The sequence below is a fragment of the Heterodontus francisci genome, chromosome 7 (genome assembly GCF_036365525.1).
Source record: "Heterodontus francisci isolate sHetFra1 chromosome 7, sHetFra1.hap1, whole genome shotgun sequence".
NCBI lineage: Eukaryota > Metazoa > Chordata > Chondrichthyes > Heterodontiformes > Heterodontidae > Heterodontus > Heterodontus francisci.
In genome coordinates, this window is record NC_090377.1 from 74,050,716 (window position 1) to 74,075,125 (window position 24,410).

At 42.6% G+C, this 24,410-nt stretch overlaps 1 protein-coding gene across 3 annotated transcripts in view; it reads left to right on the forward strand.

Moving 5' to 3' along the window:
* LOC137372068 (mitogen-activated protein kinase kinase kinase 20-like) overlaps nt 1-24,410 on the forward strand; it is a 163,964-nt gene that overhangs the window by 10,946 nt on the left and 128,608 nt on the right. For 2 of the 3 annotated variants that reach the window (XM_068035428.1, XM_068035430.1), the window contains exon 3: nt 4,827-4,914. In XM_068035428.1, the coding sequence (XP_067891529.1) occupies nt 4,827-4,914 (88 nt within the window). Of the gene's footprint in view, nt 1-4,826; nt 4,915-11,197; nt 11,290-24,410 lie in introns of those variants that run through there. The other variant, XM_068035429.1, reaches the window with a different exon arrangement.

Consider the following 24,410-nt stretch of genomic DNA (forward strand, 5'->3'; position numbering starts at 1 on the left):
TTAGGTAGGCCGATTGCTGCTTCTGGCATGCTGTCCTGCACTCCTAATTGAACCAGGGTTGATCCCCTGTCTTGATGGTAATGGTACAGTGAGGGATATGCTGGGCATGAGGTTACAGATTGTGGTCAATACGATTCTGTTGCTGCTGTTGGCCCACTACGCCTCATGGATGCCCAGTTTTGAGCTGCTAGCTCTGTTCTGATTCTATTCCATTTAGCACGGTGGTAATGCCACACAACACGTTGGAGGGTATCCTGTGTGAAGACAGAACTTTGTCTCCACAGGGACTGGTCACTTATACCGATGCTGTCATGGACAGGTGCATCTGCGACAGGTAGATTGGTAAAGACGAGGTCAAGTAGGTTTTTTCCTCTTGGTTCTCCCACCACCTGCCGCAGGCCCAGTCTGGCAGATATGTCCTTCAGGATATGGCCAGCTCAGTCAGTAGTGCTGCTACCAAGCCATTCTTGGTGGTGGGCATTGAGGTCCCCCACCCGGGGTACATTGTGTGCCTGTGCAATCCTCAATGCTTCTTCCAAGAAGTGTTTAACATCGCGTATTACTGTTTTATAGCCGATGGGATTGGTAGGTGGCAAGGTGCCGTGAGATTTCATCGGGTTTGAAGTCAATGTTGAAGACTCCCAGGGCAACTCCCTCCTGACCGTATACCACTGTGTCGCCAACTCTGGTGGGTCTGTCCTGCTGGTGGGACAGGGCATACCCAGGACTAGTGATGGAGGGGTCTGGAATGTTGGCTGTAAGGTATGATTCAGTGAATATGACTGTCAGGCTGTTGCTTGATTAGTCTGTGGGACAGCTCTCCCAATTTTGGCATAAGTGCCCAGAATTTGAATAAAAGGCATATAATACTTAATGGGATTGAGGACGTAAATACATTTGGGCATGCTGGACCAACATACCAAGACGCTACAGGGTCAGGGTTGTCAAAGCTTACATTTAGGAAGTATTTCTTTACACAAAGTTAATCTGCTGCATGGTTTCTAGGAAAGGTGGTTGAGTCCAGGGCACTTGACTCATTTAAGAAACTGCTGGCTGCTGAAATGTGAATGCAATGTACATTTGGTGTTCTGGAACGGTGATTGAAGTGAAGGGCCTTCTTCATGATTGTATTATTTAAAAAATGAAATATTAATGCCGCTGCTAATCTAGCGAGATATGAGTATTTCGTTTATACTCCAGGGATATCTGTGTGCATTTGAATCAGTCCTAACACACGACTTGTAACTTAGGGTTTAGTTAATGCCGGGAAAAGCTTTTGGGGTATATCTGACCTCCACTGACATACTTCCTTTGGAGTAATGTAGATGCTGAAAGCCATATAGGAGTTCCATTACATGTGTACTAGCAACATTGTGATACATATATTTTTTCAAGCAGTTACTATATGAAAAACAAAACACTAGAGTGCAGTGTCTCATTAATCACTCTATCCAATCCAAGGACCAGCACCAAATAGGCACCCGAGATCAGATAGATGGTGAGTTAAAGGGTGCTGCCCAGTATGAAACCCTCTGCACTACTGAGTAGGATTAGGGCAACCCAGGATATGGCTCACCGGAGGACAAGCCTGGGTGCCAGTTCTGCTAAAGTGATACTGATTTAAGGGCTTAGCGTTCAGAAGAGAGTCACTTTCTGTGCACCAACAATTGTTCAAGGACAGCCTGCCTCAGAGCTACTGCATCCTGTCTGACAGTATGAGGAGTAAAGCCTGGTTCGAGTATAAAATTAAAACCCGACCCGGGCCCAACCCAAAGCCGACCTGGGCCGAGTCCTTCAATTTTTTTTGTCATGCCTGACCCAACCCGAAAATATCAAACCTGTTATTAGTACAGAAAAAAAATCGCGTCAAAACGTAGATTTGAAAGCAAACAATACAAAACAAAACCTGACAACAGCCAACCTGACCTGACCCGAGCCCAAATGCTGGACACAAAATACAGACCTGACCTGACCTGAACCCAACACGTAGTCGAGTTGGTCAGGCTTGGGTCGGGTAACCCGGCTTTAATGAGGAGTTAGCTTCTAGCTTGTGTAACGCTCGGGTGCAATGCATCAACTCTTCTACCTACTGGAGTGTATGGTCAACTCTGTGGATGCTGCAATCAAGATCTCAAAACAGGTGGCCATTGCACCAGCTCTTGCAGCTTTGATCAATGGTGAAACTGGTGCTATTTGGCACTGTGCTTCACCATCTTCTGTAGGCTGGGCGAGTATGTTGATAAAAGCTTCAATCACATTATGGACCACCTACATTCTGCTCTTCTGCAAATCAGTGAGATTGCTTAGTCACAGCCCCTTGGGACGGGCTTACATTGCCTTCTCTCTGACAGCAAGCCTGTCCTGTTGCAAGGAAGTCAACGTGGCCTGATTGTGCAAGCGGCATTTTTTGTTTTTGTTTTGAGATTTTCAGTGTGTGCAATTTTTTGTTTGTATTACAGTTGAATTGAGTCATTTTGTATGAGGGGAGGACAAAGTTTGGTAGTAAATGTTCTTTGCTCTTATGAATGAAGGAATGGAGTCAGAGGAAAATTAGTTCTCGAATCCTATAGATAATCTTATCACACATTCCTACAGCTTTGCTGTAAAGCTTCTTAAAGTCCAAGAAAATCTGGTTACCAAACATTTAGAATGACTCGTATTTCTTTAAAATTAAATATCCAGAACAAAATATTTATTCTTGAAATAAATTATAATACTTTGTAGAGCAAACTGTTAGCAATTTTACTCAGCTTAAATGATCCACTTCAGTTTGAAGGTTGTGATATCCTTACCAGTACAATTTATTATGGGGAAAAATGACTTTAAAGTATTTGAACATAACACTGTGTATAATTTATCATATTATTGAGTTTAGTGTTTAGTTAATGAGATCTAGCAGATAACATTAGAATTAACTTATTGGAGACTAATAGTAAAGAGTTCCAACTTTTCTTTGAATTAAATCTGACCTATAAATAATGAGTTAAATAATAAAATAAAGTAACTGATAAACAGAAACAAGGAGCAGGTAGAGCAGAAGGAAATATACACTCCCTTAAGGAATTAAAAACCCATGAGAAAAGTAGTCCATCTGTAACTAACTAGAGAAGTTAAAGATGGTATTAGATTAAGTGTTGCCAAAAAGAGGAGTAAGCCTGAGGATTATTAGCAAAAGTAAACGTGGGTCCAATAGAGGCAGAGACAGGAGAACTTATAATGTTGAATGAGGAAATGGCAGAGACATTAAACAAATACTTTGCCTCTGTCTCCATGGTAGAAAACACACACAATAATTCCTGAAATAGTGTGGAAACCAAGGGTCTAGTGAGAATGAGGAGCTTAAATTGATATTAGTAAAGAAGTAGTATTGGCGAAACTAATGGAACCAAAAGGTAGGAAAGTAAGCTGTTTGGATGCAAAGAAGCTGTAAAGCTGTATAGACAGGTTAAGTGAGTGGGCAAGAACAGCCAGATGGAATATAATGTGGGGAAGTGTGAAGTTATTCACTTTGGTAGGAGAAATAGAAAATCAGAATATTTTTTAAATGCCTCTAGCTGGGAAATGTTGGTATTCAGAGGGACCTGGGTATTCTTGTACACAAATCACAAAAGGTAATCATGCAGGTAGAGCAAGTAATTGGGAAAGCAAATGGTATGTTAGCCTTTATTAGAAAGGTATTGGAATATAAGAATAAAGAAGTCTTAGAACAATTATATAGGGCCGTACTTAAACCATTCCTGGAATACTGTGTACAGTTTTGCTCTCCTTACGTAAGGCAGGATATACTTGCCTTAGAGAAAATGCAATGAAGGTTCACTAGACTTATTCCTAAAATGAGAAGATTGTCTATGAGGAGAGATTGAGTAGATTATGCCTATATTTCCTGGAGTTTAGTTGATCTAATTGAAACATATAGAATTCTTAAGAGGTTTGATATGGTAGATGCTGAGAAGATGTTTCCATTGGCTGGGGAATCTAGATAAGAGGTCGGCCATTTAGGACTGAGATAAGAAGAAATTTGTTCACTCAGTGAGTTGTGAATCTTTTGAATTCTCCTCCCCAGAGAGCAGTGGAAGCCAATTATATTCAAGAACAGAGATCAATAGATTTTTGGATACTGAGGGAATTAATGGATATGGGAATAGTGCAGTAGGTGAAGTTAAGGTGGTAGATAGAAGGGCGGCGCAGTGGTTAGCATTGCAGCCTCACAGCTCCAGCGACCCGGGTTTGATTCTGGGTACTGCCTGTGTGGAGTTTGCAAGTTCTCCCTGTGAATGATTGGGTTTTCGTCGGGTGCTCCGGTTTCCTCCCACAGCCAAAGACTTGCAGGTTGATAGGTAAATTGGCCATTATAAATTGCCCCTAGTATGGGAAGGTGGGGATGTGGTAGGAATATGGGATTAATGTAGGATTAGTATAAATGGGTGGTTGATGGTCGGCACAGGCTCGATGGGCCGAAGGGCCTGTTTCAGTGCTGTATCTCTAAATAAAAAATTAAAAAAATAATAAAAATAAATAAATAAATAGATCAGCCATGATTTTGTTTAATAGCAGAGTAGGCTTGAAGGGCCAAATGGCCATCTTCTACTATTTCTTATGTTCTTAACAACTTTGTTTTTTTTTTCAATTCCTGCCAATAGTTTGGGGCTTTTGGAGCAGTCATGTCACGTTTAACTCCAATATTTTACAATTTTAAAATGTGGAGCTTTTAAAGGCCCAAAAGTACTGCAATGAAATTATTATATCCTCTTTGTATTTTAGTTGTTTGCGTTAAAATACCATAGTTTATTTTTGTTTGAATAACCTATATTGTGATTTCAAATTAGGCTGAAATTCTGAGTGTTCTCAGCCACAGAAACATCATTCAGTTCTATGGAGCTGTCCTGGAGTCACCCAACTATGGCATAGTAACTGGTAAGTTTTTTTTTATAACGTGCCACACAATTTTTCTCCAGAACTTAAAATGATCAGTGCTTTAGTGCAGTGCCATTCCTAGCCTTGTTACCTGTCATAATCCAGAAATTAATGTTTGTGTTTGTCTATGTCAATATTCTCCGATTCAAGAAAATATATAGTAGATTCTATTTTTACATGCATTACAGATCCATAGTTCTTGTGCTTGTAAATGTTGCCCAAACATATACTACACTAAATTCCTTTTGTACAAATTTAACACATATATTGCTTTCAATAAATAATGCAGTCTGCAATATTGGCTCTAAATTTCTCCACTTCTGTAAATTTATGTGTTTAAAAGGACTACCAAGACATGGTCTACTTTACCTCACAATCTCATTAGAATTTGTTTTTGAAATTAATTACATAATCTGTTCCATTTTTTCATGCATTTACATTTTCACCATGTATGAGTGTGTGCATTTATACCATTGAAAATTGATACTATAGCCGGAATTTTACACCCCATTCCCCCCCAAAAGAGCGGGAAGGTGACTGGAGGGTGGGGGTGCGTAAAATGGAGTGGGAGGCTCTGGTTTGGGGGGGGGGGGTGGTGGGGCCCTTCCCTTCCCAACCCAACCCGCTCCTGCCTCCGCTGCCACTTTACACAGGGCGGTAGCAATAAATGGCCTGCCTGCCCCAGGCCAATCAAGGCCCTTAAGTAGCCACTGGGTGGGTGTGGAGGGGGCCCCGCATGATCGGGCACCCTGTGCCCGACGGAGGGCCACCCCCGCTGCCCCAACCATCCCCAACACCGAACACACCTCCCAATCGACCACTCTTGCCTCGCCGGGGGTGATTGTTCGGACCCCAGTGAGGCAACAAAAACTTGCCTTCTTTTTCTGTGCTCCCCGACAACATCATCGCAAAGCTGCGTTGCAGTCCTAGCAGTGGGCACTGCTCCCAGTGGCAATGCTGGAACTAAGAGCCGATTGGCCGGCAGCTCCATTAGGTGGGACTCAGTGCCTCAAGCGGGTAGAAGTCCCGCCTCAGAACAATTAAAGGCCGGGGAACCGCAAAATACGGGTTGGATCCCCAGACCAGGCAGAAGCAGGTTCGCCACCGACTTTTCAGTCAGTGGACGGCTCCCATCCGCCAAGGGAAAAATCCTGGCTTATGTTGTAAATGTAATTTGGATCATTGCTATAGATACCATTTTTTAGACTGAAATGTGCATCTTTCATGTTTTAAATACCAAATTAGTTAGTCTTTCTAGCAAAGGGAAGTATTTTGGAAATGACATATTTGGATACTGTAAATTTTGTTATTTTGTTTGTAAGTATTCTGCAAAAACACTCATTTTACCCTTCTTGTGATGATTATCCTTACAATGAATGTTAGCAAACCCATATCACCTTTACCATGTCATTTTTGCACCATATTTCTCTTCCAGTTGTTCCAAAAACTTACAACAAAGGAACTGCACTACTAGTTGCAAATATGTGTGTTCTAACTTACGTAACACCCCCCTCCCCCCAACTGCAAATGTGTTGCTGAAGCACATGTGGAACATATCCCAATCTGAAAAAGGTGATGTTCAGTCTCTGTCTGAAACTGGAGAAACATCAAGCAGTCTGGAGCTTATTCCAAGAGACCAGCTCCTACCCCTTTCTCCCCCCACAATCCACCACAGATGATGAATGATAAGACCGCAATTGACATGACTGCAAGTAAGCATAACCGCATTCTAATCTGCCCCCTCCCCACCACTCCACCTCCCCATACTGATGTAAAATAACTAATACAAAGCAGGTTAAAGATCTTGGAATTGGATGCTATGAATTACTTGAGGATGAATTATCTTGTAACTCATTCCCAATCTATTCTGCATTTGGTAAGCAAGACCCAAATGCTGCATCCGATGCTAAATAATATGTGTAGGATGGGACAGGGTAGATAGAAGCAGATACTTTCTAGTAGTTGGGTCAAGAATGAGGGACAATAGATACGAGATGAAATGTAAGAGATTTAGAGTAGAGGGAAGGCGATACTTCTTCACTCTGAGAGGTTGTGGAATTCACTTCCGGGGTTGATAGTTGAGGTAGAAACTATGTCAGCATTCAAGACTGGATTGGGTAGATGGGTGCAGGAAAAAGATTGTAGGGATAGGGATACTGAGTGGGTAAGTATGATTAGCACTGTTTGCTCGCACAGAGTGTAAATGTTGACCAGGATTGATTAGGCCCAATGACCTGTTTCTATGTATGTCTCCTGTGTTTACTACCATTAAAAAAAGCTGATCTTATTAATAGACCATAAATACTGACAAGGCAAAGAATGTACTATCGTTGAATTGCATTATTGATTAAAGAGACAATTACTGCTGTAAGGAGGGATGATATCTTAGCAGGTTCCTCTAATGAGGCCATATGGGTAGAACCTAAAAACAAAAAGGGGGCTATTACTTGGCTGGGAGTGTACTACAGGCCTCCAAACAGTCAGGCAGTGGTATAGGAGCTGATATGTCGGCAAATCTCAGAGAGGTGAAAAAATAATAGGGTAATAATAGTAGGGGATTTCAGCTTCCCCTATATTAGAGGGGATAGTATTAGTGCATAAAGCTTAAAGGGGGTAGAATTCTTCAAGTGCATTCAGGAGAGCTTTTTGAGCCAGCACGTGGAGAGTCCTACAAGAGGAGGGGCGGTACTGGACTTAATCCTAGGGAATGAAGCCGGACAAGTGGTAGAAGTGGCAGTGGGGGAGCATTTCGGGGATAGTGACCATAACTCTGTAAGATTTAAGGTTGTTATGGAAAAGAACATAGAGGGACCAGAAATAAGAGTACTGAATTGGGGTAAGGCAGATTTCAATATGATAAAACAAGATCTGGCCAAAGTGAACTGGGAGCAGCAGCTTATAGGAAAGTCTACATCAGACCAGTGGGAGTCATTTAGAAGGGAAGTTGTGAGGGTTCAGGTGCAGCATGTTCCTGTAAAGGTGAAGGGTAGGACCAACAGGTCCAGGGAACCCTGGATGGCAAGGGATATAGAGGATTGGATCAGGAAAAAAAAAAGGAGGCGTATGACAGATTCAGAGCGCTGAAAACAGCGGAGGCATTGGAGGAGTATAGAAAGTGTAGGGGAGTACTTAAAAAAAAAAAAGTAATTAGGAGAGCGAAGAGGGGGCATGAAAAATCACTGGCGGACAAGATAAAGGAAAATCCTGAGGCGTTCTATAAGTATGTTAGTGGCAAGAGGATAACCAGGGAAAAAGTAGGGCCCATTAGGGATCAAAGAGGCAATCTGTGTGTGGAGCTGGAGGACATAGGTGGGGTTTTGAACGATTACTTTTCATCTGTGTTCACTATGGAGAAGGACAATGTAGGTGTAGTGATCAGGGAGGGGGATTGTGATGTACTTGATCAAATTAGCATTGAAAAGGAGGATGTATTAGCGGGCTTAAAGGTGAATAAATCCCCAGGCCCAGATGAGATGTATATCAGGCTGTTATGTGAGGCAAGGGAGGAGATGGTGGGGGCTCTGACACAAATTTTCAGATCCTCTCTGGCCACAGGAGAGTTACCAGAGGATTGGAGAACAGTGACTGTGGTACTATTATTCAAGAAGGGTAGCAGAGATAAACCAGGTAATTACAGGCTGGTGAGTGGTAGGAAAATTATTGGAAAAAATTCTGAGAGGCAGGGATTAATCAGGGATAGTCAGCATGGCTTTGTCAGGGGGAGATCGTGTCTAACAAATTTGATTTTTTTTGAGTTAGTGACTAGAGGTGTAGATGAGGGTAAAGCAGTTGATGTAGTCCACATGGACTTCAGTAAGGCTTTTGATAAGGTTCTGCATGGGAGATTGGTTAAGGAAGTAAAAGCCCATGGGATCCAAGGTAATTTGGCAAATTGGATCCAAAATTAGCTTAGTGCAAGGAGGCAGAGGGTGATGGTTGAAGGTTGTTTTTGTGAATGGAGGCCTGTGACCAGTGGGGTACCGCAGGGATCGGTGCTGGGACCCTTACTGTTTGTAGTGTACATTAATGATTTAGACATGAATATAGGAGGTATGATCAGTAAGTTCGCAGACAACATGAAAATTGGTGGTGTCGTAAATAGTGAGGAGGAAAGCCTTAGACTACAGGACGATATAGATGGGCTGGTAAAATGGGCGGAGCAGTGGCAAATGGAATTTAATCCTGAGAAGTGTGAGGTGTTGCACTTTGGGAGGACTAACAAGGCAATGGAATATACAATGGATGGTAGGACCCTAGGGAGTACCGAGGGACATTGGGGTGCTTGTCCATAGATCACTGAAAGCAGCACAGTAAGGTGGTTAGGAAGGCATACATGATACTTGCCTTTATTAGCCGAGGCATAGAATATAAGAGCAGGGAGGTTATGATGGAGCTGTATAAAACGCTGGTTAGGCCACAGTTGGAGTAGTGTGTACAGTTCTGGTCACCACACTATAGGAAGGATGTGATTGCAATGGAGAGGGTGCAGAGGAGATTCACCAGGATGTTGCCTGGGCTGGAGCATTTCAGTTATGAAGACAGACTAGATAGGCTGGGATTGTTTTCCTTGGAACGGAGAAGGCTGAGGGGGGCCTGATTGAGGTATACAAAATTATGAGGGGCATTGATAGGATAGATGGGAAGAAACTTTTTCCCTTAGTGGAGGTGTCCATAACCAGGGGACATAGATTTAAGCTAAGGGACAGGAAGTTTAGAGGGGAGTTGAGGAGGAATTTTTTCTCCCAGTGGTGGTTGGAATCTGGAACACACTGCCTGAAGGGGTGGTAGAGGCAGGAACACTCACAACATTACGAAGTATTTAGATGAGCACTTGAAAAGCCATGACATACAAGGCTACGGGCCAAGTGCAGGGAAATGGGATTAGTTTGGATGTGTGCTTGATGATCGGCGCAGGCGCGTTGGGCCACAGGGCCTGTTTCTGTGCTGTAAAACTCTATGAATCATGGATATGAAATTGTTATAACTTGTAGGCATCCTAAGTAAAGTGATTCCATTTAGTTGAAATAAATCCACAAATGCTATTTTTTGAAATTGAACTCTACCATTTTTAAAAAGAAATCTGGTGAAATCTGACTTTATGGGCAATTGGCAACAAAATAAAGTTGAGGGAAAGAGGTGGCAACTCTTAAAGGTGTGTATTTCATTATGGTGTGCGTTCTTGGGTTATATTTATACTGCAATGTTAAACTTGCTTAACTGCAGGAGGCAATGTCTCACTATTTGAGTTTAACATTACCTGAAGTATAAGTGTAGCACTCTGGCTTTACAAAGTGTTCACATGGTCCCTTGAGCCCCCTGGATACTTAATAAAGTTATTCAGAGGTTATTTAAATGTATTTCGAGTGCAAGCACTCACATCTGCACTCAATAACATTGGAGAGTAAGCTTTTCTTACATGTGGTTTCTTCCTCACAACCCAGTACAGTTTACCATATGTTTAGGATGTACTAATACTTCTTGTGCATATAAGTAAAAACATTATTTTGTACAGTTGCATTATATATATTTACAAATAGGCCTATGAGAGAAGAAGGTGGGAAGTTTTAGGCTCATTCTATTACGCTCTCAAGGTATATTTATGCTGCCTGAAAGAGGCTTGGGTTTACCCATATATGGAGTATTATTGTAGCACAGTGTCTGTAACCAATTAAGTGTACATTTGCCAGTTGAAATGCCCAATTTAAAATAGCATGCTTCACATTGATGTAAAGGATGCACCCATAAGTTTTTTTCAAACTTGGAAAAGATTGATTGTACTGATGCAGAAGCAGCATTCACAAAATTTATAAGTGATTGACGAGATTTTTTTTAGTACTTATATACATAACAGTTCTAATTTTGCTAAATATCCTGAGATGTTCTGCCACGTGAGGGCTGCTACAGATGGTGACGTTGTAGTTATGGAACCGCAGAGGCCATTCAGTCCATCATGCCTGTGTCAACTCCTTTTCTGGAGCCCACCTTCTTATCTTCATATCACTGTGCATCTTCCTCTGCTTCAACTATTTATCAATTTTTCCCTTAAATGCTGTAATAATCACTGCTATAACCATTCCCTATGTCAGAGCAATCCATGCTCCAACATTTTGCTATGTATCTAGAAATTTCTCCTAGCCCTTCTCTTTTTTTTTTTGAGTAGCAATTTTCAATTGATGATTTCCCAACCAGAGGAAATAGTCTTTCTCCACTTACTGCATCGGAAACATTTCATAACTTTAAAACCTTGTATTAAATATTCTCTTATTCTGCTCCATGGAACTAATCCTAGTATCTCTGCCATTTGTCCAAAATGCTCAACTCAGTAAACAGCAGCAACACACCACAGACAAAGCCTTAAATGGGAGGGGAAGCTAGGTAAGTACATGAAGGCGGAAGGAATAGAGGATATATTGATGGGATGAGATGAAGGAGGGTGGGAGGAGGCTTGCGTGGAGCATAAACACTTGCATGAACCAGTTAGCCCAAATGGCCTGTTTCAGTGTTGAAAGTTCTATGTATATACATGTGATATTGCAGAAATATAGTAATATGGACTTTTTGCCTATTTATATTCAAATATGTAGTCTCTGAATATTTGTCTGCAAGATGTAGCACAGAAGTGTTTTCCAGATAGTGGCTCCTTGAAGGAGTTGGCTATATCTAACTCTCTGCTTCTCTGTTTGAAGTCAAGCTTATCAGAAATGATCAGCTCAGAAATCATTGACTCCATAATTAAACATTGGTCCTTGTTTGGAAATAAACTTGACGTAACTTGTATACATGGCTTTTGTATGTGTAAAGGTATCATTAGAAGATACTGACATTCTACATTATTGGACTAAAAAGTAGTTTTTGTTCAAAATACTGGGTACTGTGGGTTACTAGCTTACTTTTTAGATTTTATGATAGATTTTTCATTATGTGCATCAGGAATTGTTCGTGGGTTTTACTGGATAATGAGTTAGATACATTACGAAGAGCCCTGGGATTTGTTTTATAATCCACAAGTGATCTATTTGCTGACGAATGATAAAATTGTGCATTGCGATCGGAGAGACAAGTGGAATAGTAAAAGTGTTTTGCAATTTTTCATAATTTATCTTATTTACACATGCAGTAAAATGAATTGGATTAAAAAAAGATTTAATATTCTTTGCTGCTGTGATTCCAGTGCACTTGGGAACAAAGTAAGGGTTAATTTGCTAGCTGTGCAGGGTGGGTTTGAATTTCTCTTCAAACACAAATGTTCTAAAGAAGAATAGCCCAGTAATTAGAATGTTAATGTGTTATCTCCACAAAATATGATGTCTTATGCACATAAGAACAGGAGCAGGCCATTTAACCTCTTGAGCCTGTTCCACCATTCAGTTAAATCATAGCTGATCTGTACCTCAACTACTTAGAGCATAAGAACATAAGAAATAGGAGCAGGATTAGGCCATTCAGCCCCTCAAACCTGCCCCACCATTCAATAAGATCATGGCTGATCTGTCCCAGGCCTCAACTCTTTCAGGCCTGCTCCGCATAACCCTCGACTCCCCGAGATTCAAAAATCTATCTACCTCCTCAAATACATTTAGTGACCTAGCCTCCACAACTCTCTGAGGCAGAGAATTCCAGAGATTCACCACTGTCTGAGAGAAGAAATTCCTTCGCATCTCAATGTTAAATGTGTGCCCCCTTATTCTGTAACTATGTCCCCTAGTTCGAGATTCCCCCACCAGTGGAAACATATTCTCAACATCTACCCTGTCGAGCCCCCTTAGAATCTTATATATTTCAATAAGATCACCTCTTATTGTTCTAAACTCCAATGAATAAAGGCCTAACCTGTTTAGCCGTTCTTGATAAGACAACCCCTTCATCCCAGGAATCAGCCTAGTGAACCTTTTCTGAACTGCCTCCAATGCTAGTATATCCTTCCTTAAATACAGGGACCAAAACTGTATGCAATACTCCAGGTGTGGCCTCACCAACACCCTGTACAGTTGTAACAAGACTTCCCTATTTTTAAACTCTAACCCCCTAGCAATAAAGGCCAAAATTCCATTTGCCTTCTTAATTACTTGCTGCACCCGCATGCTAACATTTTGTGTTTCATGCACAAGAACACCCAGATCCCTCTGTACTGCAGTATTTTGTAGTCTTTCTCCATCTAAATAATAATCTGCCTTTTTATTCTTCCTACCAAAGTGGATGACCTCACACTTTCCCACATTGAACTCCATCTGCCAAGTTTTTGCCCACTCGCTTAACATATCTATAATCCCCTTGCAGATTCTTTGTGTCTTTTTCACAACATGCCTTCCCACCTATTTTTGTATCATCAGCAAATTTGGATATACTACACTCTGTCCCTTCCTCCAAGTCATTAATATAGATAGTAATAGTTGAGGCCCTAAGACCGATCCTTGTGGTACCCCACTAGTTCTGGCTTTCCAATCTGAAAAAGGACCCATTGATCCCGACTCTCTGCCTTCTGTGTGTTAGCCAATCCTCAATCCACGCCAACGCGTTACCCCAGTACCATGAGCTCCTATTTTGTGCAATGCCTTTTATGTGGCACCTTATCAAACGTCTTCTGAAAATCCAAATACACTGCATCTACCAGTTCCTCTTTATCCACTCTGCTTGTTATATCCACAAAAAACTCTTAACAAGTTTGTCAAACATGATTTCCCTTTAATAAAACCATGTTGGCTCTGTTTGATTGCATTATGTTTTTCTAAATGTCCTGCTATTTCTTCCTTAATAATGGACTCTAGCATTTTCCCAATGACAGATGTTAAACTAACTGGTCTATACTTTCCTGCTTTCTGTCTCCCTCCTTTCTTGAATAGGGGTGTCACATTAGCGGTTTTCCAATCTGCTGGTACCCTACCGGAATCCAATGAGTTTTGGTATATTATGACCAATGCCTCCACTATCTCTGCAGCCATTTCTTTTAAAACCCCTGGATGCAGGCCATCAGGTCCTGGCAACTTGCCTGCCTTTAGTCCCATCAGTTTGTCCAGCACCTTTTCCCTCATACCTATATCCACTTTTGCTCCATATCCCTTGAAACTGAAGCCCTTACCTCAAAAAAATCTTAACGTTTCTGGTCTTGAAATTTTCAAGTAACTCTGTCTTTTGTGGGAGGGAATTTCAATTTTCCAATGCCTTTTGTATGAAAAATGCTTTTTGATTTCACTACTAAATGGCCTAGTTCTAATTTGAAGATTATGATCCCTTATTCTGGATTCACCCACTTCAGATGGAGAAGAACTATCAAATCTTTTTATCATTTTAAAGACTTCAGTTGGGTCACGTCACAACCTTCTAAACTCAAGGGATAAACAAGCCAAGTTTTTTTTTTTATTCCTTCATGGGATGTAGGAATCACTGGCAAGGCCAGCATTTGCTGCCCATCTCTAATTGCCCTTGAGAAGGTGGTAGTTGGCCACCACTTTAAACAGTTGCGCTCCAATTTTGCAGATGCACCAACAGTGCTCTTAGGGAGGGCATTCCAACATTTTGACCCATTGACAGTGAAGGAACGGTGATATAGTTCCTAGTCATGGTGGTGTGAGATTTGGAGGGGATCTTGCAGGTGGTGGTGTTCCCATGTGTCTTCTGCCCTTTTCTTCTAGCTGGTAGAGGTCATGGGTTCGGCAGGTGCTGCCGAAGGAGCCTTAGCGAGTTGCTGCAGTACATCTTATAAATGCTATACACTGCTGCTGCTGTGCACCACTGGCGGAGGAAGTTAATGTTTAGGGTGCTGGGTGGAATGCCAATCAAGTGGGGTGCTTTGTCTTGGATGGTGTCAAGCTTCTTGAGTGGTGTTGGAGCAGCACTCATCCAGGCAAGTGGACAGTATTCCATCACACTCCTGATTTGTGCCTTGTTGGTTGTGGGCAGGGAAGTCAGGAGGTGAATTACTTGCCACAGAATTCCTAGCCTCTGGCCTTCTCTTATAGCCACAGTATTTCAGTTTCTGGTCAATGGTAAACCCCAGGAAGTTGATGGGGGATTCAGCGATGCTAATGCTATTGAATGTCATGGGGAGACGGTTAGATTCTCTCATTGGAGATGGTCATTGCCTGGCACTTGTGTTGTGCGAATGTTACTTGCCACGTATCAGCCCAAGCCTGAATGTTGTCCAGGTCCTGCCGCATGCAGCATGGACCGCTTCAGTATCAGGCATTGTGAATCCTAGAATAGTTGTAGTATAGAAGGAGACCATATGGCCTTCTGTGTCCGTGCCACTCTCTGCAAGAGCAAATCAGCTAGTCCCACTCCCCAACCTTTTCTCCATAGCCCTGCAAATGTTTTCTCTTCAGGTGCCTATCTAATTCCCATTTGCAAGCTGCGGGATGGAACAGAGTGGAACGCAGCACTATCACTCATCAGCGAGCATCCCCACTTCTGACCTTATGATGGAGGAAATGTCATTGAAGAAGCAGCTGAAGATGCTTTGGCCTCGGACACTGCTCTCAGGAAATCCTGCAGCGATGTCCTGGGACTGAGATGATTGGCCTTCAGCAGCCACACCCATCTTCCTTTGTGCGAGGTATGACTCCAGCCAGTAGAGAGTTTCCCCTGATTCCCATTCACTTCAGATTTACTAGGGCTCCTTGATATCATACTCGGTCAAATGCTGCCTTGATGTCAAGGGTAGTCACTCTTACTTTACCTCTAAAATTCAGCTTTTTTGTTCATGTTTGGATCAAGGCTGTACTGAGGTCAGAGCCGGGTAATCTTGGCAGAACTCGAGGTGAACGTCAGTGAGTAAGTGCTACTTGATCACATTGTCAGTGACACCTTCCATCACCTTTGCTGATGATTGACACTAGACTGATAGGGCGGTGACTGACTGGATTGGGTTTGTCCTGCTTTTTGTGGGCAGCATATACCTGGGCAATTTTACATATTGTTGAGTATATGCTAGTTTTGTAGCTGTACTGGAACAGCTTGGCTAGGGGTGTAGCCAGTTCTGGAGCACAGCTGGGATGTTGTCAGTACCCATAGCCTTTGCTGTGTCCATTGCACTCACCTGTTCTTAATGTCATGTGGAGTGAATCGAATCTGTTATCGCTGGGGACCTCAAGAAGATGGGTCATCCACTCAGCACTCTGGCTGAAGATGGTTGCAAATGCTTCAGCCTTGTGCTTTGCACTCATGTGCTGGGCTCTGCCATCCTTGAGGATGGGGATGTTGTGGAACCTCCTCCTCCACTTAGTTGTTTAGTTGTCCTTCGCCATTCACAACTGGATATGGCAGGACTGCAGAGCTTTGACTCATCTATTGGTTATGGGATCATTTAGCTCTATCGCATGCTGTTTCTGCTGTTTAGCATGCTTGTAGCCAGTGTTGTAGTTTCACCAGATTGGGCACCTCATTTTTAGATATGCTGCTCCTGGCATGCTATCCTACACTCCTCATTGAACCAGTGTTGGTCCCCTGGCTTGATGGTTGTGTTGGAATGAGGGATATGCCGGGCCATAAGGTTACATATTGAAGTGGAATGCAGTTCTGCTGCTGATGATGACCCACAGCACCTTATGGATGCCCAGTTTTGAGCTGCTAGAACTGTTCTGAATATATTCCATTGAGCACAGTGGTATTGCCACACAACAGAATGGAAGGTGTCCCTCAGTGTGAAGACAGGGCTTCGACTCCACAAGGATTGTGGGGTGGTAACTCCTACCAGTACTGTCATGGACAGATGCATTTGCAACAAGTAGATTGGTGAGGACGAAGTTCATTATGTTTTTCCCTCGTCAGTTCTCTCACCCTCTGCCACATGCCTATTCTGGCAAATATATCTTTCAGGACATAGCAAATTCCATCAGTAGTGGTTCTATCTGTTATAATTTAAATCTTTAAGCTGTGGTAGCATTCTGATGAATATATTTTTCCTGAGCTGTAGTGCCCAAAATTGAACAAAATACTCCAAATGAGGTCACAACTGGAGTATAACTTTCTCACTTTTGAATTCCAATCTCTTGAAAATAAAAGGCAACATTCAGCTAACTTTTTTGATTACTTTTTGTACGTGTGCACTAATGTTTAGTGATGTGTGTACTTAGACACCTAAATACCTTTGCTGCACCACAGCTTCTAGTCTTTCACCATTAAGAAAATATTCTTTTGTCTGACTGTGATCCAAAGTGCATGACATCACACTTTCCCACATTGAAATCCATCTGCCATAGATTTGCCCACTCACTTACTCTATTTCCCATTGTAACCTGGTGATTGCATCTACACAACTTGCTATGTCTCCTAACTTGGTGGCATTTACAAACTTACATAATTTTTCATTTAAAATAACTCTCAAAAAACAATTAGCAGAACCTCGATGTCAACAACTTGTATTTCCATACAAGTTTCCAACATCAAGAAATATATGGTAAGGGTGAAAACTGTAAGAAGGCAAGGCAGGCAGGAAATAAACAGATAAAAGAACGTGCATTTATATAGTATATAAAAACAAGAAATGCTGGAAATACTCAGCGGGTCCGGCAGCATATGTGGAGAGAGAAGCAGAGTTAAAGTTTCAGGTCAGTGACCTTTCATTAGGAGTTCTGATGAAGGGTCACTGACCTGAAACGTTAACTCAGCTTCTCTCTCCACAGATGCTGCTGGACCTGCTGAATATTTCCAGCATTTTTTTATTTTCAGATTTCCAGCATCAGCAGTATTTTGCTTTTATTTAAGTGCATTTATATAGGCCTTTCAATTGTTTGGGATGACCCAAAATGCTTCAGGGTCACTGAATTACTTTTTGAAGTCTGATCACTGTTATGTAGGTAAACATACAAGATGGAATGGAAAAAAATACTTGATGTAGAGTAATTAAATCTGTCACAGATTTCTTGCAACTCACTGAGAATTTCTGTACTATGATTTGGTTTGAGTTTTGACTGCGTTTTTTATAACTTTTAAATTGTAACTACTGGTAGAGTTCTGAGAGGTGGCTCCTGAACAGAATTGTGGCTGGAGTGAGGCAGTATAAGCGATACAGCACCTAGCTGAAATGTGGCTGTTGGTTATGCTGGCTTGGTATTTCTTTCTCTTTTTCTGTCTACTTCTGGTACTTAATTGTTACTCCAGCTACAATTCACAACTGCATCCTCCAATGCCAGCAATCTATCCACTGTTGCCACTGCATACCAGATCCACGTTTCGTATGTTTTACTTGCATGCAGGCTCTCTTCAAATTTTTTGTCAAAGACTAACACAAAATTTGAAAAGAGTCAAGGATGTTTTAAAAAAAAAAAGCAGATCCACGACGAAGGTCTCCTCCCCGAACAGCTGATCAGTGCATATATACAGAAAGTTTTCTCTGGTGTCTCAAACGGCTGATCAAATTAATATAAGGATAGTGTTTGGAATAGATATTGGACACTAAAGCCTGTGAGATGCACTGTCGCCATCTAAATTCCTGCTATGCACTCCCAGCATGTGAATCTTTATGTTGCGAGTCCGAATGATAGAGTAGTTCCCTGAACAACTCATTTGTGTTTTCTGCTTGCTGAACTCTACAGAGTAATCCAGATATAGTAGCTTTGTGAGCTGCCAGTTGAGAAATTTTAGCTGAGGGTAATACTGGCCAAGCATATAGGAAAGTTATTTTTTATCATCAGGCAGCGGCAGAGTTACTAGCAGATCATATGCTACTGTCGTCATTAGAGAAAATTCCACTTCATATAGCCATGTGACCTGTCGCTCGACCCCTGCTGATCACCATGCATATCCAGGATAGTTGGTCTCAGCACAAGTGCCTTCCTGTTTAGTTATGAATGCCCGTAATCATATTTGAAATAAATCATTCTGTCTACTGGGAAATATACTTTGTTTACTTAAGTTGCTCTTATTTCCTGCAGTATCAAAGTCAAATTACTGAGAAATGTCATGTTGCTAGGAATCTGTCTGAAAATTCAATACTGATAAAGGCTGATGAATATATTGCAAATAACAACTCCAAGCCATGTACAAACTCTTTTAGTTGTGCACACACAGTACTTCAGATTTGATTGGCTGTCAGATTTGAATTCAAACAATTAATGGTTATAGTGACATGCAAATTAAATGTTCATTTCTAATCATTGTTGAAAGAATCATTTATTTTTCTGTGTAACTTCCGAATATGTAAAAGGCATGTTTTTTCTTTCATCAAACAAGTAAATGCTCCTAGTATTTGCATAATGTGCTATCATGTGAGTGAGAGACCGAACATGCAGTAACTTGGCTGTATTACACCTCTAAGTATATTAATTTGATAGTTGATCTGTCAGCTTGCTCACAGAGTTTTAAAAACATTATTCTCCCTCCAGGTATATCTGTTCACACTTGTGTCCCACTTGCTCATTCTTTAAGCACATCTGGAACAGCTTATGTTATTTGCATCAGCCTTTATCAGTAATGAATTTTCAGGCATATACCTAGCAACATGGCATTTCCCAGATTTAACTTGCATGCTGACTTTTATAATCTCTCTCTCTCTCTCCCTCAATTTGTTGCCATCATGTATTTGTCTCTGAGCTCCTGTCGGTCTTCCTGCCTCCCTTGCAGTCCAGTTTCCTTCTTCCATGTATTTCACACACTCGCTCACACTACTGCTTTACTGATTTAATGCCCAGGGCATGCGGCAACATGGCATCCAACATTTTGTGGAAACTGGGACTAAGTGAGGAATAGACTGAACAAGAAAGGGAGACTTTGTGTAGGAGCTGCTGTTTCACAAGAGCAAGAGAGAAATTGAGAGCTGAGGCTTGGGTGTGGAGGGAGAGGTGGAAGGTAGAGATGAAAAGATGCAGCAGGGCTAGGGCTTGGGACAATTGGCATACCGGGTAGTGTATTTACTAAGTCATTGTAGAGTCCTCTACATAATATTTTTTAAATTGTTACATCCACATATGTACTTCTATCAGATGCAGTGCAGAGAACACTACTACAAAAGTGGTCTGACAGCTTTAGATATTGTTGTAACCAGCTTTCATCTTGATACCACGGAAAAGCAAAGTTAGTCTTTTGAGGAGATGCATAAAGAATCCATGACAATTCACAGATTAAGTTTATCTTATAATTTTGTGCAGACACTACATAGTTGCTGCTGCAGACCCTTTCTCCGCAAACTTCAAATAGCAAGGGTTTTGCATAATTAAATGGGGGAAAACTGCTATAGCAACTGTGTTCCATGATTGCTCACCCTAGTTTCTGCCAGTTAGTCGTCATTTCCTCATAGTCAAGGTACTAACTCCCAATCTTTCTGGTCTCCATAGAAATTCCTTAATTTGGCAGTGTAGAGTGGTCCAGGCTATTACAATTCATGACAACTGAATTGATGGAAATGTCATTCTTAAAAGTATCACTATATAACTATACCTATCCATAATATCTAAAGTAAGTCACTTCCTGCTGTTTCCTCTGATCTTTAAATGGCCTCAGGATGTACTTCGAAGTAATTGGCCTTTAATTGATGTCCGGAAGTTACAACAGCTGGATCTGTGGCTTTAAAGAGATGCACGTTACACACAACTGCACCTTGGCAACAGAATAATACATTGTGCATTACATGGTGTAATGCATTACATGGTGTAATGCACTGAACCTTATGACAAAGCATATTGTACAACTTACTGTGCGTAAGTACTTGGAGAAGAGTCTTGAGCCAGATATTTTAAATGCTGCAAGGACATAGTTAATAGTGGGTACAAGCAGGCCATTTAACTCAGTCTCTGAGCACAAAAGCAGAATCCTGTGACTTGTATCAACAGGCAGGATTACCAAACCCTTAATGTGCAGATTGTCTGTGATTCCCTGTATGGAGCTGCCAAAATGCCTTTATCATCCACCGTTCAGCTATTGCCCAGTTATTCAGCTAGGATAGGTGACTTGACGGTTGAATCCTGAGGGACAAGTCCTACCCATTGATACTCTGGCTGCTGACAACATTCCAAATGATGGAGCAGAGGAGCCCATGCAGTGACCAGGCAGGTCATGGAGAAAATCTGAAAACTCTTCTTTGTAAAAAAAAAGACTGGCATTTATATAGCACCTTTCATGATCTCAGGACATCCCAAAGCGCTTTACAGCCAATTAAGTACTTTTAAGTGTAATCACTATTGTAATGCAAGAAATGCAGCAGCCAATTTGCACAAAACAAGCTCTCAAACAGTAATTTGATAATGACCAGATCATCTTTTTTTGTGATGTTGATTGAGGAATAAATATTGTCCGGTACACCGGGATAACTCCCTTTCTGTTCTTCGACATAGTACCATGAGATCTTTTATGTTCACCTGAGAGGGAAAAGGGCACTTTGTTTAATGCCTCATTTGAAAGATGGCACTTTCAATGGTAGAGCACTCCCTCATTACTGCACTGGAGTGTGAGCCTAGATTTTTGTGTTCAAGTCTCTGGAGTGGAACTTGCACCTGCAACCTTCCTACTCAGGAAAGTGTGCTATCAACTGAGCTGCAGTTGACACCATCATGGCCAAACATAGAACATTACAGCGCAGTACAGGCCCTTCAGCCCTCGATGTTGCGCCGACCTGTGAAACCATCTGACCTACACTATTCCATTTTCATCCATATGTCTATCCAATGACCACTTAAATGCCCTTAAAGTTGGCGAGTCTACTACTGTTGCAGGCAGGGCGTTCCACGCCCCTACTACTCTCTGTGTAAAGAAACTACCTCTGACATCTGTCCTATATCTATCACCCCTCAACTTAAAGCTATGTCCCCTCGTGTTTGCCATCACCATCCGAGGAAAAAGGCTCTCACTATCCACCCTGTCCAACCCTCTGATTATCTTATATGTCTCTATTAAGTCACCTCTCCTCCTCCTTCTCTCTAACGAAAACAACCTCAAGTCCCTCAGCCTTTCCTCGTAAGACCTTCCCTCCATACCAGGCAACATCCTAGTAAATCTAGGTGCCTAGACAGATCACTGAGTGTCCTGCAGTATGCTCTAGAGGAGGTGGTAAAAATTTGTGGTTACTACACACTGCAGAATTTACCTGGACATCCCTGGTGTGACGTCCATGGAATGAGAAGATCCTGAGATGCAGATCATGGATCTACGATCACGACCATTCAGGCGAGTCATCCCTTCAGGTTGCTAGGGCAGTTGGAGAGATGCTGAAACTGCCTGCATTAATCACTGAATATGAAAGAATAAAAGAAGGGTGACTGTGCAAATAAACAGTCACGATAATCTTTTGAGACACCACATTTTCGCCAGTGCCTAGATGAGCCTTTCAACCACATTCTCTCCTGCTGTGTCTGTCTCCTCGATGGAAAGTGGCAGTTTTTTGAAACTACATTCCAGGACCATGGGGCTGAGGTGGCTGTCACATACAAGGCAGCTGGCTGCAAGCATGGAGTTACTGCTGGCTGCTTTGCTGAATGGAGCTTCTGGGTTACCTCATGTTGCCTGGCATATCCCACTGATGTTGTGGTCGAAAAGGAACCCTGGCAAGTGCTGCCATTATGAAAGTCAACAACGTCAGAGCCTTAGGCTGTATCTGCTGCTTTGCCATTTCACCGTGGATCTACGGCCTCAGGCATCTGCTGGATGGCTGTGTGATGGCAGACACCAAATGCTGTAAGCCCAGAGTCAGCTCATGTCAGCAATTGGAAGGCATGAGTCAACCCTCAAATCTATCCCCCCCGCTACCCCCATTGCTGAAAAATTGCAGTCAGAGCCTCAAGTCATAGATGTGGGCTGCTGCATATTACTGGATATGGTTTCCAGAGCATTAAGGTACCTGTTCCTGGGTTTGGGTCCCATAACTCCGGGTCCTTGGCAACCATTCATCTTGCCTTTGACTCTTCCTGGTCTCTTGGACTATATGACTCAGTTGATTAGTTTACCTGGCTACATCTAACTGACTAACTACCCCTGAGCACTTGTGACTCTGCTGATCCCTGGAACAGCTGAAATGGTAGACGCTGATGTGGGACCTAGGAGCTGACGAGGAAGGTGCACCCCTAAGCTCTGGTTTTCTGCCTCCTCCACGTGAATCTCCTGCTCCGCCTCCTGGAGGTCCTCTCCTTTCTCCCATCCCCCCCATTCCCTCTCCTCCTCTTTGACTTTCAGCTTCCCAGCATCTATTGGAGGAAATGGCAAAGCCAAGCTTTTCCAGTACTGCTACAATGCTGGCATCTACCCGATAATGTGGAAAATTGCCCAGATATGTCCTGTACACAAAAAGCAGGACAAGTGCGACCCAGCCAATTACTGCCCCATCAATCAACTCTCGATCATCAAAAATTGATGGAAGGGGTCATCGACAGCGCTATCAAGTGGCAGTTACTCAGCAATAACCTGCTCACTGACGCTCCGTTTGGGTTCCACCAGGGCCACTCAGCTCCACACTTCATTACAGCCTTGGACATCAAGGCAGCATTTGACCGAGCGTAGCATCAGAGCCCTAGCAAAACTGGCGTCAATGGGAATCGGGGAAAACTCTCCACTGGTTGGAGTCATACCCAGCGCAAAGGAAGATGGTTGTGGTTGTTGGACGTCAGTCATCTCCGTCCCAGGATATCACTGCAGGAGTTCCTCAGGGTTGTGTCCTAGGCCCATCCATCTTCAGCTGCTTCATCAATGACCTTCCCTCCATCATAAGGTCAGAAGTGGGAATGTTCCCTGATTGTGCAATGTTCAACACCATTTGCGACTCTTCGGATACTGAAGCAGTCCGTGTCCATATGCAGCAAGACCTGGACAACATTTCAGGCTTGGGCTGATAAGTGGCAAGTAACATTTGTGCCACACAAGTGCCAGGCAATGACCATCTCCAACAAGAGAGAATCCAACCATCTCCCCTTGACATTCAATGACATTACCATCACTGAATCCCCCACTATCAACAGCTTGGGGGTTACCATTGACCAGAAACTGAACTGGACCAGCCATATTATTAATACTGTAATTACAAGAACAGGTCAGAGGCTGGGAATTCTGCAGTGAGTAACTCACTACCTGACTCCCCAATGCTTGTCCACCATCTACAAGGCACAGGTCAGGAGTGTGATGGAATACTCTCCACTTGCCTGGATGAGTGCAGCTCCAACAACACTCTAAGCTCAACACCATCCAGGACAAAGCAGCCTGCTTGATTGGCACCCCATCCGCCACCTTCAACATTCACTCCCTCCACCACCGACAGCAGTGTGTACTACCTACAAGATGTACTGCAGCAATGCACCAAGGCTGCTTAGATAGCACCTGCCAAACCCACGGCCTCTACCGCCTAGAAGGATAAGGGCAGCAGATGCATGGGAACACCACCACCTGCAAGTTCCCCTCCAAGCCACACACCATCCTGACTTGGAACTATATCGCCGTTCCTTCACTGTCACTGGGTCTAAATCCTGGAACTCTCTTCCTATACCACAGCAGCTCAAAAAGGCAGCTCACCACCACCTTCTCAAGGGCAACTGGAGATGGGCAGTTATGCTGGCCTAGCCAGCAATGCCCACATCCTGTGAAAGAAT